At 40.6% G+C, this 13,446-nt stretch overlaps 1 protein-coding gene across 1 annotated transcript in view; it reads left to right on the top strand.

The window, feature by feature from the left end:
• FMNL2 (formin-like 2) overlaps positions 1-13,446 on the top strand; it is a 157,898-nt gene that overhangs the window by 44,886 nt on the left and 99,566 nt on the right. Inside the window, exon 4 of the mRNA XM_012659111.1 lies at positions 6,125-6,201. Within this exon, the coding sequence (XP_012514565.1) occupies positions 6,125-6,201 (77 nt within the window). The remainder of the gene's footprint in view (positions 1-6,124; positions 6,202-13,446) is intronic.

Genomic DNA, 13,446 nt, shown 5'->3' with positions numbered 1-13,446 from the left:
AAGGCGTACTTTTCCTGGTTAACCATTGTCTCCAGGGCTCTCCGCTCTTGCATTACAAATTTTTTTTTTTACCATCATCATCTTCTACTCTAACCCTTCCCTCCTCTATTCTCCTACCCACCCTCCCCTGACCCCTGCCAAAAAAAAGTCCAGCAAAAGAGAATAGCTATTATTTCATTTTGGAAGTTTCCTGGGCCTTTGTCCTAGGGTTAACATGCAGACAAGGGTGAATAAAATCTGGGAGTAAGCGTTAAAACAGAGTACCGACCTTCACTGCTGGCTCTGTGCTGTATGTGACTTCAGTTTCACACAGCCTCGTCTCCTAAGAATGTACCTGTCAAAGTGGCGTAATACTTCTCTCATCGTAAATATGACACACACTTTTTCTTTTTTAAAAAAAAAAGACCTATTGTCAGGCCCCCAAGATGGGGGACCACTGCTTAATTCTTGTTAGTTTCTCTCTTGTCTCTTTCCCTAAGGATGTAACAGCCTTAATTTCATCAGGTTAAAGAGGGTTCTCAGGGAAGACACACCTATACATACAAAGTGCACCCCTTCTCCTCAAAACATGTATTTTGTTCTCTTTCTTCACATAGGGGCAGCACAATTCTATTTTAGAATAGATTTCTAAAGGTTTTCTGAACCCCAAACTTTTGTAACCTTTGGGCTGTATGGCTCAGACCCCAGCAGTGGGCACTAACTCTCACCCCGAGCTGAGGATGACAGAAATGCCAATGTTTGTACACAAAACTGAGACTTCCCCTCACGCAGAGTTCGTTCCATCCCAAAACAAATTCTGAAAAGAAAGGAGAAAATAGGTAAATTTCTAGAGAATACTTCTTAGACTCCCAAACTCTATAAGGACTAAGATGCTTGGAAGGAAGGGAGTGGGCTTCCTCCTGGCACCGTTCCAGTTCTCCTTTAGATTAGTTATTTCTGGGTTAAGGCAAAGAAAACGAAGCGAAACAGAACAACAAATAAGCTGCTCAGAAAGTGTTTTGCTCCCTCACAAATAGCTTGATAAAGAGGAACAGGACACAAGATGTCTGTTGGGGCCTTTCTGACATTCTGCCCTGGACCCGTGTGTGTCCACCTGAATGGCCCCATGTGGTCTGTGCTGCCTCTTTCAAGATTAGTCACTCAGCTCTGAAAAAAATAATCAAGTGGATGTTGGATTAACCACCCCTGCTTGGGTAAGATTCTGTCAGGAGCTGGCAGTAGGAAATGGTCTATCCAACACAAATGTAATTGTAATTTAAAGCCTGAAAAAAAGGAGATTTGTTTGGAATCAGGCGTGGCTTGCAGTTAAAGTGAGCTTAAAATTCTCAGCTATATTATGGTGGGGGAAAAAAAGATTTCGAATCAGGGCTCTAAATTTTAGCCAGACAGTCTAAGCTGAGCAGTCTTCTTTTAACTGTGTCTGGAGTCCTCGATTACTTCTTTCATTAATCTTTTGTTCAAATTGAATAGAAGATACTTAATTTGCTCTTTTAGGAAAAAATTTCTTAAGCTTATTCTCTTTAGATTGTCTTCTAAACATTTTTAAATGCAGCCCTTTAGGGCAGGGAAGGAAGAGCCTAAATTAGATATCTCCATGACCAGAAGTCTCCAGATTGGTGTGCTTATTTAATAGCAGGCGGTCATTAGTCTGTGCTTTGGAGGGGATGTGCTCACGTCTGGCATGAAGAAAGGAGTCTGGTCCTTTGCTGGCACTGGGGTTGTGAACAGAAATCTGTTGTGTGGCTCATCTAGGGCCCAGCTGCCTCCTGGGCTCACCCCCGGCCCTCCCTCAACAGGGTGGGAAGAAGGGAGAATGGTACTAACTACTAGTGGATCCTACCCGCCTCCTTTTTGCAGGTCCCCACAGGTACGTGATTTCTCTTTGAAGTGCCTTAAAGCACTCTGGATGCATTTTAGAAGTACAAAGTGTTAGCGCTCATTGTGTATGTGTTACAGGAGTGGATTCCAACGCTTTTCTGTAGTCCAGAGTCCAGCCAAAAACATGAGCCGTTCCCAAGACCATACAATACAGGAGCAAAGTCAGTTTCGTTACCTCAGCTCTGCGGCAGTTGCAGAAGCGTACTGCGTGGCACGGTCGATGCATAACCAATGTCAGCTGCTGCTGCTGCTATTACCTCATAGTGTTTTGATTTAGTCACCTGGTCTTGATGCAGATCTCTTAGCTCTTCAGCTGATCCTCTTTTATACTCTGTTATGTTCTGAGTACTTCACTGGGTGCCCTTGTGTCTGACATATGGAAGGCACGGCCTTGCCCTGAGGATGTGTGAGGCAGAGTTAGGGGAGCAGAGGCAAAGGCTGCAGGGAACGAGTCAGAACTGTGCAAACACACAGCTTGGATGGCTGAGTTGCTTTCTAACAGCCACCTGTGTGGACGGTGTAAGACTTAGGACTCTGACATGGGAGTGGCCACTTTGCAGTCTGCCTGGAAACGGTCGCCTCAGCTGTGTGACCAGAGATCCTAGAGTTTTTTGTCTCCTTTCTCTTCCCTTCTGTGTCCAAGCTGCAGAGCTGCCTGCCCTGCCTGTTGACGCCTCTCTACTCCATTCCTGGTTTTTATCTGCAAGGGAAGAGTTTAAAGAGAGAACCTGTAGCCACCCATCCTGCACTGCTGCCCTTCACGCCAAGTCCCACACTGAGCATCCTCGTTGCTGGAACGCGCTCCAGGAAGCTCTGGGCTTGGATGCCCTCCACACTATCCGTGGCCCCACCATTTCTTAGGCCTTTTTTGACAGAGAAGAGTGCCTCTGTTTTGTCATTGCATTGGGGATGTTTTTATTTTTTATATCTCACTATACCTTGGTCCTGAGAACCCAACAAGGTCTTTTTAGAGTTAGAACTGTCTGGGAATGACAGTTACAGAGAAACTGCGAGACTATCTGCTTCCTCAGGCCCCTGGTGAGGAGCAGTTGGTGGGGAAGCAAAGGGCTTTCAGAAGAGGAGGAGGGAGTGACAGGAGCCTGCCTGTGCCGAGCAGTGTCCCAGGTCTTCACTGGGCCATGGGGTCCCAGGCTTGTGCATGGCTCTCGCCAACCCACGTTCTGTAATCCTGATTTCCAGCCTCTTTCCTTTCCTTCCTGTCCTTGGACACCTTTCTCCCAAGCCATGGGAGCCATTCTCAGAAGCCAGGAACTGGGTGACTCTGTGTCCATGGCCGCTGTGGCAGTGGAGGAAAAGGGTCTTTCGTATTCTGAGCCAGTATTCTGTAAACAGTGTCACATAACGGTAGCCCAGGTTTGTAGTACAGAAAGCCTGAAACCCTGCTGAGGAGGTGTTGCGCTTCAAATTTCCTTCTTCCAGAGTGACCTGAGACTGTAGTTGCTGTAAATAATATTTCTGTAGGAAGATGTGTTCCAGAGAACTGATGGGCAATGCAGCCCATTGGTATCTTGGAGATTACTTAGAGTCAGGATGATACAGAAATTATACATTTATGATCGGAGGTGGATTCATTGAACAAAGAAGACCTGAAGGAGCCCTGGAAGGATAAGTAGGATTTTGATAGGCAAGGGAATGAGAAAGAACATTCCGTGTCGGGGGAACTGGGGTGTGCTCCAAAGGAGGGAACTTCCAAGCAAGGACTAAGGGGCAGAGGTAATGCTCTGAATGCTTATTTTTGGAACATGTTAGGTCGTGCAGAAAAAAATTAACATAGCAGACCTGAGACTGCTATCCTTAGAAAAGCCTGCAAAGGCAATATATGTAATCAAAATGTTTGTACCCCCATAATACTCTTTTTTTTTTTTTCAGACAGAGTCTGGCTCTGTTGCCCTGGCTAGAGTGCTGTGGCATCAGCCTAGCTCACAGCAACCTCAAACTCCTGGGCTCAAGCAATCCTTCTGCCTCAGCCTCCCAAGTAGCTGGGACTACAGGCATGCACCACCATGCCCGGCTAATTTTTTCTATATATTTTTAGTTGTCCAGATAATTTCTTTCTATTTTTAGTAGAGATGGGGTCTCACTCTTGCTCAGGCTGGTCTCGAACTCCTGACCTTGAGCGATCCACCCGCCTCGGCCTCCCAGAGGGCTAGGATTACAGACGTGAGCCACCACGCCCGGCCAATATTCTGAAATTTAAAAAAAGAAAAATAAAAAAAGAAAAAATAAGACATTAACAAAACGCAGTTCTGACACACACACACGCGCGCGCGCGCAGAAAAGAAATTGTAGGAGAGGAGTGCAGGTGCACAGACAAGACACAAGTTTCATAAAGCCAGAAGACTGCCTGTTGGTGGTACTGGTCAACATTTGGTGTAGGAAGGACTCGATTCTTTCCATCAACTTTTTATGCTAGGAAACAACCTAACCCACCTCTCCCCTAACTTTCTATTACTCTTCGGTTTCAGCTAAATCTCGCCATTGTCCCAGCTCACAGCAAGCAGAACACAGATGGCCATCTGGTAGCAGATAGTTTCATGGTGTATGTTTTCCTAGAATAATGGTTTACATTATTTTTTAAAGCACCAGAGCCCCTTTTTCGTATTAAATTTTCCTTAGAAGAACAATATATAAATGGCTGTGATCAAACAACAGCAAGAAGCATAAACATGCTTCAGGCATTTACAACGTCCAGGTGCTGTGTTCTTGTCTATGCATCCTCTCACCTACCCTCCACAACAATTCTGTGATGTGGAGCTTATGAAGTAGGAGTTACTTTTATTCCCTTTTTAGAGATGAGGAAACAGGACATGAAGAATTACAGCTAATGTGTGGCAAGGCTAGAGTCTGACCCAGGAAGTTTGCCCTCAGTGTGGGGTCCTGGTGGCACCAGAGGTCCTGTTCACATGGCCCAGCTGGAACTGGCTGGTGAGGCAGAGCTGAGCCATCTTGGAATCCATCCCCTCTTTCTCTATCCTCCTTCCCCCTTCTACTCTCTCTTCCCTTGGAGCTCAGGAGTTTGTATGATTTACCAGGCTGCTGTGTAAGAAACCCTACCCTAGTGCTTGCTCCAGGTTCTCAACCAGAGTCCGTATTCTGTCATGTACACTCAGTATGAAAGGGGTGCTTATGGCCAAATGGGTCTTCAATAGTGGAAGTTGATGCCAATCACAGTAGACCAAGTAAAATAAGATTCCATTTATATGAAATGACCAGAACAGGCAAAACTCTAGAGGCAGAATACTATCTCTGTTAGTGGTTTCTAGAGCTGGGAGGCTGAGGGGGCATAGGGAATGACTGTCAATGGGTATGGGGTGTCTTTTTGGCTTTGGAGGGATGAAATGTTCTAAAATTGATCGTGGTGCTGGCTGTAAACCTCCGTGAATATCCTAAAAAACACTGAATTGTATAAATTGGTGAATTGTACATTACGTGACTGTGTCTCAATAAAGCTGTTAAACAAATAGAAATACACAACCACCCCCCAAAAAAATCCTGCTTGCAAGCTTGGCCCTTGGCTGGCATCTGGGAACTTGTATTTCGGGAGGGTTCCCACCATTCTCTGGTAAGAGTGGCTCACGGTGCCTAAACTGTTTATGAAAACAACGTGGTTTATGCTGAATAGCTCTTTTCCTTCTGGGAGTCTGGAATTTTCCTATGTGCTAGGCAGAGAGTGCCTATGAGACTAGCCCCAATAAAACCCTGGACACTGATTCTCTTATGAGCTTTATGCATGTTGTCATTTGCGACTCCTCAGGGAGAGGACTCCTGGAACCTTACACCTGGTTTCCTCCATGTTTCACCCCATGCACCTTTTTTCTTTGCTGATTTTGCTTTGTATTCTTTTCCTGTAATAAATCATCACCATGAGTATGACTGTATGCTGAGTCTGTGAGTCCTCCTAATGAATCATGGAAGCTGGTGGTGGTCTTGGAGTCCCTGACTCATAGGTATACTGGTGAATATTGTTGTATATGTGGGCTAGGGAAATAAAATCTACTCAAAGACACTTATTACATAAAATGAGTAACTTTTCTAGTCCTTTCTCATTAGCTTATTTTCATGGTGAGAAAAATTTGTGTGCTTTGCAAAAAAAAAAAAAAAATGTGAGAAAAGCCCACGTTAGAAGTGAAGATATTTTTCGTATTGTGTTAAATTTATTATAAGTAAACTGCAGTTATAGCAGTTGCTAAAATATGTTTTGTGAGACTGTGTTCTTGAATTGTAGAAATTCAGACGGCGTGTTCAAGAATCTACACAAGTGCTAAGAGAACTGGAAATTTCTTTAAGAACTAACCACATTGGGTAAGTATGCCCCTTTAAACATCTTAGCTTTAGGGCTTTTGGACACTTCACAAAGTGAAGAAATCATATTGAAATAATCGAGCCTCCTTATTATTCATTATAAGTTAAGACTGAGGTTTTGATGGTTGGAAGCTTTGTTAGTACTCGGAATGCTTACTCTACAAGAATCAGTGGAAGCGGGACAGATACAGCCCTTGATTTGCAGTACTTAGAACAACTCTGTGTTTCTTTACTTGGATGCAGTAAATATGGGCACTTCATGGTAAGTGCCTGGTTTCATGTGTGCATAACAATTCTCTGGCAAATCAGGAATCCCAATAGTAGATGTAGACTGAGATCCTGGAAAATCTCTAAGCCTTCCCTGTAGTTCTCCAAGCTGGTTAGTTGAGGCTGCTTTATATCCCTTTCCTCAGTTCTCTTGGTTTCTGGCCAGAAGGGGACAGAAGCTGGAGTAATGTCACCTAATTCAGCTCGTTGCACCTGGACACATTCTGAGTTTCCTTTTCATACATCTCAAAATCTCAGGACCATGAAGGGCAAATCCACTCTGGGACAATAAAGTCCAGGAATCTCTGCATAAGCATTTCTGAGAGTTTCTTTCAGGCAACAACATGGTTGCTTTGCTCCGGGCAAGAACAACTTTATCACATTCTCCGTTACTCCTGGGGGCGCGTAATTGCACAGTACCTTAAAACAAGAAGTCTTATCTCCAAGACAGACCGACACCAATTATCATATTTTGTAGTCTTATTTCTGCCCCAAGTACCTCTTTAACAAGTTATTTAACCCTTTTTGGTTTTGATTCTTTGAGCTTTACGAAGAAAGAATTATGGACTTTCAGATCTTTTAGAATTTTCCCCTGTGACATTCTTTGAAGATCTGTTGGAAATAAATTTTTATATGTATTTTGCACTTTAGTTTTATACAGTATCCTGTAAAATACAGTAAGTTGTCACTTAATGTCATCAATAGGTTCTTAGAACCTGTGACATTAAGAGAAACAACATGTTACCAACCAATTTTTTCTCATTTTTGTAATGAAATGACATTATTCGAGGACCTACTGTATATCATTTCGCTTAAATTATTAAGTTTATTTCTTCTTCATACTCTGATTGGTATAAGCCATTCAAATGGTTAATTAGCACAGTTATGTCAGAATAAGCTTTTTTAAATTTTAGAAATGCTAGTGTGATTTTTAAGTGAAGCCTGGATGAGAATGTTCATTTCCTAAAGGATAACCTGCAGGTTTGTCAACTTGAGAATGAAGGATTCAGGAAATGAAGTGATTCTAGCCTTTGTCCCAGAAATTGGTCTATAGAACAATGAATTATAGAATCTTGATTTTAGAATTAGAAGAGAAATTAGGGATTGCCCAATCCCTCATTTTATATAGATTAAAATAATTAAGGACCAGGGAAGGTGAGTAAATTGCACCTTACACAAAGTAAACAACTGGAGAGCCAGGTGCTTTGGCTCAAAATGCTCTGTTCTTTTTCCTGTGTAGCTTACTCTGGCAGCTCTGTCCCCAAAAGGAAATAAGATAATCAGGATTCTGGGATCAAAGCAATGAGACTTGTCTATTGGGGGTGAAGGTGGTAGTAGTTTAATACAGTTGGGCATCCAAATTGGGGAAATTCAGATACTTTCCAATATTTATGGATCCGGAACTGGATTCCATTTGCAATGGCCCAACCCTAATATGCCTGTGGCACTTCTTGACTGAAAATGGTGGAATGAGCTGCAGCCAGGATTTCCACAAATTGTCAAAAAGCATTTCTTCAAGTATTGCTGAAATAATGTGAAATTGACCATCAAATACCAAAGCAAAATGACCATTTCCAACACAAAATTGGCTGAATGGAAGAGCTCTAGTTGGGTTGAAGCCAGTGCTGTCTGCAAGCAATTGGAGTGGTTGCTTGTTTAAAGATACTGTATCGGTGTGTTGAAAGATTCTTAGATTTCTTTCATCTTCACCAGCTGAGGTTTCCCCTTGCTCACCACCTATGTGAGACACTCTGAAAGCTTTGGCTTTAGCAGCAGCAGAATTCATGGAGATGCATTGTCTGGTTGTGTGCAACCAATTACCAGCATAAACTTACATGGAATGAAACCACGCACAAAGATTTTGACTTACTTTGCTTGTCGTGAAAACCCAAACCTGAATTGGACTCTTCATTATGTAAACTAGCTGGCTTTACCTCATTTGATTGGGAAATCTTCTGAAGAATTACTCAATAATGATGAAAAGAATCAATTACTATGATAAGAAATTCTTAGAATGCAAGTATATAAGGAATCCATATATTTTATTGCATTTTTTAAGCTACCATAATAGAATGATAATTCAGTGCCCATTTGCCTTATGGAAAAGGAGATCTTGATTCAAATTTTTGCCATGCCCCTTTTTAGTTACTTGACTTTGGATAAGTTATGTAAGTTCTCTGTACTTACCATGTGACCTAAGTTAACTTCTCATCCATAAAATGCGGATAAGACTTCTTACCTCATAGGACTGTTGTAAGGATCAAATGAGATAATTTATAAAGACCTAATATTGAATCAGATACATAGTAGTTATGCAATATATGATAGCCGTTTGTTAGGCTTGTTGCAAATAACATCTTCTAATAATTTGGCAATATTATATATCTCTCTAACGAATTCCCTAAGGCAGAGAGAGTTACCATCTCTGTCTCATATGACCCTGACCTAGGAGATTTTGATTCCCAGAAATTAAAAGGAGGGATTACATTTAAAATCTCCTTGTTCTTAAAAAATTATTCTTGGCACATGCTTGCATTTCAAGGTTAAAGTCTTGGGCATTACAAGATAACATTCTAAGCTGCAGCTTTGTCAAGCAAAGGGCTTGTTCTGAGTTTTGATATAAGCCGAAAACTCTATAAATGGAGCAGTCTTCTGAGAAAGGAAATTAATTTTCTTTGAGCCAAATTGAAATAAGAATTGGGCTAGAAATAATCCCATTCACTTACTCTTAGGAACTATAATAATAGAGAAGAATTGGATTATGACTTATCTAAGCTCTTGAAATTACTTGAAATACCCTTGGTATGAACCGTGCACTGTCAGAACCACTGGCTGTGCAATGTGAGTAGGCAGCTGTCATGACGCTTTGGATGTCAGGGTGATACGATTCAAGCGGTGGTGAGGGCGAGCTGGATAGATTCACCGGCTTCATTCTGTGGAACTGAGGTGTAGGTTGTCTCTCCTTGCAGGTAATTTATTGTAGTAGAACTGCCTATAATGACGGAAAATTACTTTTTATCCTGATTGCAAGGCTCAGAAGTTCTGAAAGATCCTCATTTCGCTTTATCTCGTTGGGGAGTTGAGAGAACAGGCATGAGATTGCAGGAGGAATGTGGCAAGTTGGCAAGGAGGGAGGAGGTTTGTGGACAAGGGAGCTGAGGAACTGCTTAGCGAACGTCTTCCCTCCTGGACTGACAGGCTTCTTTGCCAGTCAGTGCTGGCTGGGCCAGGCCAAGAGAGGAAAGACAGGAGAGTGACTAAGGCTGCTTCTAAGATGCTTACAATGTGTGTATGTGTATCATGCGAGCCTATGATTAATTTACTCCTAGATGATGCTGTTTTGGAAACTATCAAGATCATAATCAATTTTGTCATTTGTTAAGCACTATGCTAGGCACTTTAAATGTATTGTTTGGTTTTTTTTTTGCAAAAATCTTTTTATTATTGACCTTTACCTCTGGACCCCCATTTTACAGATGAGAATACTGAGAGTCAGCTACTAAATCCACACAATTTAGAAGCCTTAGATTTGAATGTAGATGTGCCCAAATCTAAAGCCTATCATCTAAACCAGCAGTTCTCAATTTTTTTGGTGTCAGGAACCCTTCGTAGTCATCAATTATGTTTGAATCCCAATAAGCTTTTGTTTATATGAGTTGAATCTATTAATGTTTACCTTATTAGAAATTAAAACTGATAAATTTTAAATGTATTTAATAAATTCAACATTTAATATCAATTTAAATGTGTAAATATAAATGTTATATTAGCATAAATATTAACACAATATATATTAACGTAACATGTTTCATGAAAAATAACTATTTTCCAAAGAAAAAAAATTTAATGGCAGAAACAGCATTGTTTTACATGTTCGCAAATCTCTTTAGTGTTTGGTTAGTAGAAGGCAGGTGGATTCTCCTGTGTCTACATTTACTTTGTCATGATATGTTGTTTCAGTTGATGTACATGAAGACAATCTGGCCGTACACACATACACACTTACAGAAAGGAGTTTTTTTAAGGATCTGGACCATTATGGATATTCTTTTTTGGAATACCAAAAAAGGTATACCAAAATCAAAAATGGTAATAAATTCTTAAAGGTAGTTGTGATATAGAGTCTGAAACCATATCAATCAACTTTGTGTGCTCTGTTATGTTAAAATCCACTTTGCTTTCTTATACTTAGATTGGGTCTTTTTACCCACGCATGATCTTGTGGCATGATTTCTGAACATCATGCATTGGTCATTTGGGAAACATTGTTTCACTAAGTTATTTTGATCTTTCAAATATTGAAATGTATCATTGTACAATGTTAAAAAAAATTTGCATTTGTTAATAATCACCAGTCTGATCAGAATATGCCTTAAGTATTGGGAAGCGATTTCAAACTGAGGGTGGTGAACATAGGTTTTCCAAAATTGTAGCTTTTGTCTGGAACTCAGTTTGTCATTGACAACAAATATTGTCTGTTGTTTTCCCTGAAAGACAGGCTTAATTCATTTTGAACAAATGCCTGCCAGATACCCCAAACCGAATTATCATAGTTTGACAGTCATTTTTACAAGTAAATTGACATTACATGAAAGAATGGCTAGTTCAGCTTGCAAGTCAAACAGCTGCACAAATGCTTTTCCTCAAGACATGACCATGATACTTGGGTGGGCAACAGATATGCTTTATGTGAGCTTCCCATTTTGTCACACTGAAAATTGAAAAGATGTATAATCAAGGAGGAAGCTTTGATAAAGTCAATAATTTTGGCAGGTGTGGTGGCATGTTCTTGTAGTCCCAGCTACTCAAGAGGCTGAGGTAGGAGGATTGCTTGACTACAGTTCGAGGCTGTAGTGAGCTGTGATCATGCCTGTGAATAGCTACTGTGCTCCAGCTTGGGCAATATAACGAGACCCTGTCTCCAAAAATAATAATGATAATAATTTTTATTGCTTAACTAAGGGCATGCTTCTTTTTTTATTTTATTGTATTTTTTATTGCCGGGAATACTATGTTGAGAAAAACTAAGGCTATTCTTAACTGAAGCTGGCTTTCTCCCCCTCCCCTGAGTGTATGGGGTGAAGGATACAATAAATGCATTATTTGGTGGCAGCAGTTTTATCCACTATTTCTTTTGCACCATGAGTGTCAGTGTCAACAGATTGAAAACAACTAACCTTTTAATATTTTTATGAAAATAGGTTTACCCTTGCAGATGCCATGAGAGGGTTTCAGGGATTCCTAGTGGCATGTGGGCCACGCTTTGAGAACCAATTTGCAACACTGCCTAACAGTAGCTTTGGTGACTAATGTTGAATCTGAATGATGCTTCTTACTCTTGCTTTTCATGATTTTTCAGCAACTTCAGTTCCCACCATATGTCTCTAGGACCTTTCTCTAAAGGAGACTGGCAGAGGGAATTCACTGTCTCTTTCTCATGTGTATCTTTGGGCCACTTTGCTTGATCTTAGAAATGGAAAGCCAGAAAGGTATCTTAAGACTTAATTTTTCATAAGAGGACAGTGAGGTTCTAAGATTTGGGGAGGCAGAACAAAACTTTGAAATAAAGCTATGATTGGTCTATAATAAAATTATGACTATTGGCATTTGCACGTACATCCCTTCTTTGAATCCAGTTTTTTCCAGAGCTATTTTTCATCATCTGTGTCTTTTCCAGCTCCTAAGCATCTGATTTAGAATTTGCCTACCTTCAAATTTATAACATATGGTAATTACATTGAATCCGTGAGGCACTCAGGAAGTTACGCATGCTGTCAGAGTCGGAAATAATTCTGCTTTCCAAAGCCTATAATCACCCAATTTGAAACTGTTTGCCTATTGGCAACATAAAAATATGTGCATAGCATGCACAGAGATGAAAAAGGAAATAATTTGCTATAGGAACCCTAAAGAGATGCTATAGTCATTGCATGATCATTTGCATAAATCTAAAAAATGAGGCATCCATATTCTTCTAATGCTTTTAAATTCAAGATACTGCTTTGAAATGTACCCTTTTTCATCTTTGCCTATATTCTTTCCTTACTTTTTGATTTCCATAGAAGATCACTTTCAACACTTTTCTCCCATACAGAATATCCTAAACAAGGAAGGAGTAGAGACCAGGATGACAGTGGAAAGAGTGAGGGCTCCTTTTTTCTTACAAGCCATGCCCTTATTGTGGAAATGACTTTTGCTAACCTGATGTCGTTTGATAAAAGGGGAAGGTAGCCACACTAGAGGATCTATCTCATTCTTTCCTAAATCACCTATAGGTGTCAGGGCAAGATCAAAGACCCAGGGAGAATCTTGTAGCTTAGAAAAAGTTTGTTAACTGCATGAAATGAAGCTCAAGGCAGGGCATGTTGCACTCTAGCTGACTTTTGAGGAGGTAAGCAGCAGGCTCCTACCTTTCACTTTGAAAATTGTCTTTAAGGCACTTTCATGCAAAGTCAGCAAGTGGAGATGGGGGCACTGATAAGGACGTTGAAGTGAAGAAAGAAAAGCCAATTAATACTCTTTATGCCTACATCAAAATATATGCATGTTAAGAAAATTGTAGCTCTGGCTATACTTGGCTATTTCCTACTTTAAAAAAATTTTTAAATCAGTGCATCATTTGCCTCTTGTCCAGTTTATTTGTGGCTCAACTTTCTACATGAGATGAAGGTGCCAGTGTTTGACAGGATGATGGGTACTGAGTATATTCTGGATGGTTTGTATCTTTAAAGGCAGTGTTTGGAAAATTAACCGGAATGAACTACAATGGCTGTTTTTCTCAATTTCCAAATGTGTTCTTATGAGCCACTGAGATAGAATAAGAGAAACTGAGACTGCCCTGAAAAATCTGGATCCCTGTGGTTATTTTCTGTATTGAAAAGACACTCACCACCAAGGTCCAATTTAAAGTATGCAGCAGAACCCATAGGCCAGACCAATGGAAAAGCTTAAAAGATGCAAAGGGGCTTGATTTTAAAG

The sequence above is a fragment of the Propithecus coquereli genome, unplaced genomic scaffold, assembly GCF_000956105.1.
Source record: "Propithecus coquereli isolate 6110/MARCELLA unplaced genomic scaffold, Pcoq_1.0 Scaffold118, whole genome shotgun sequence".
Classification (NCBI taxonomy): Eukaryota; Metazoa; Chordata; class Mammalia; order Primates; family Indriidae; genus Propithecus; species Propithecus coquereli.
The sequence above is the reverse complement of the archived record's forward strand: the minus strand, read 5'-3'. Positions and strand labels throughout refer to the sequence as shown.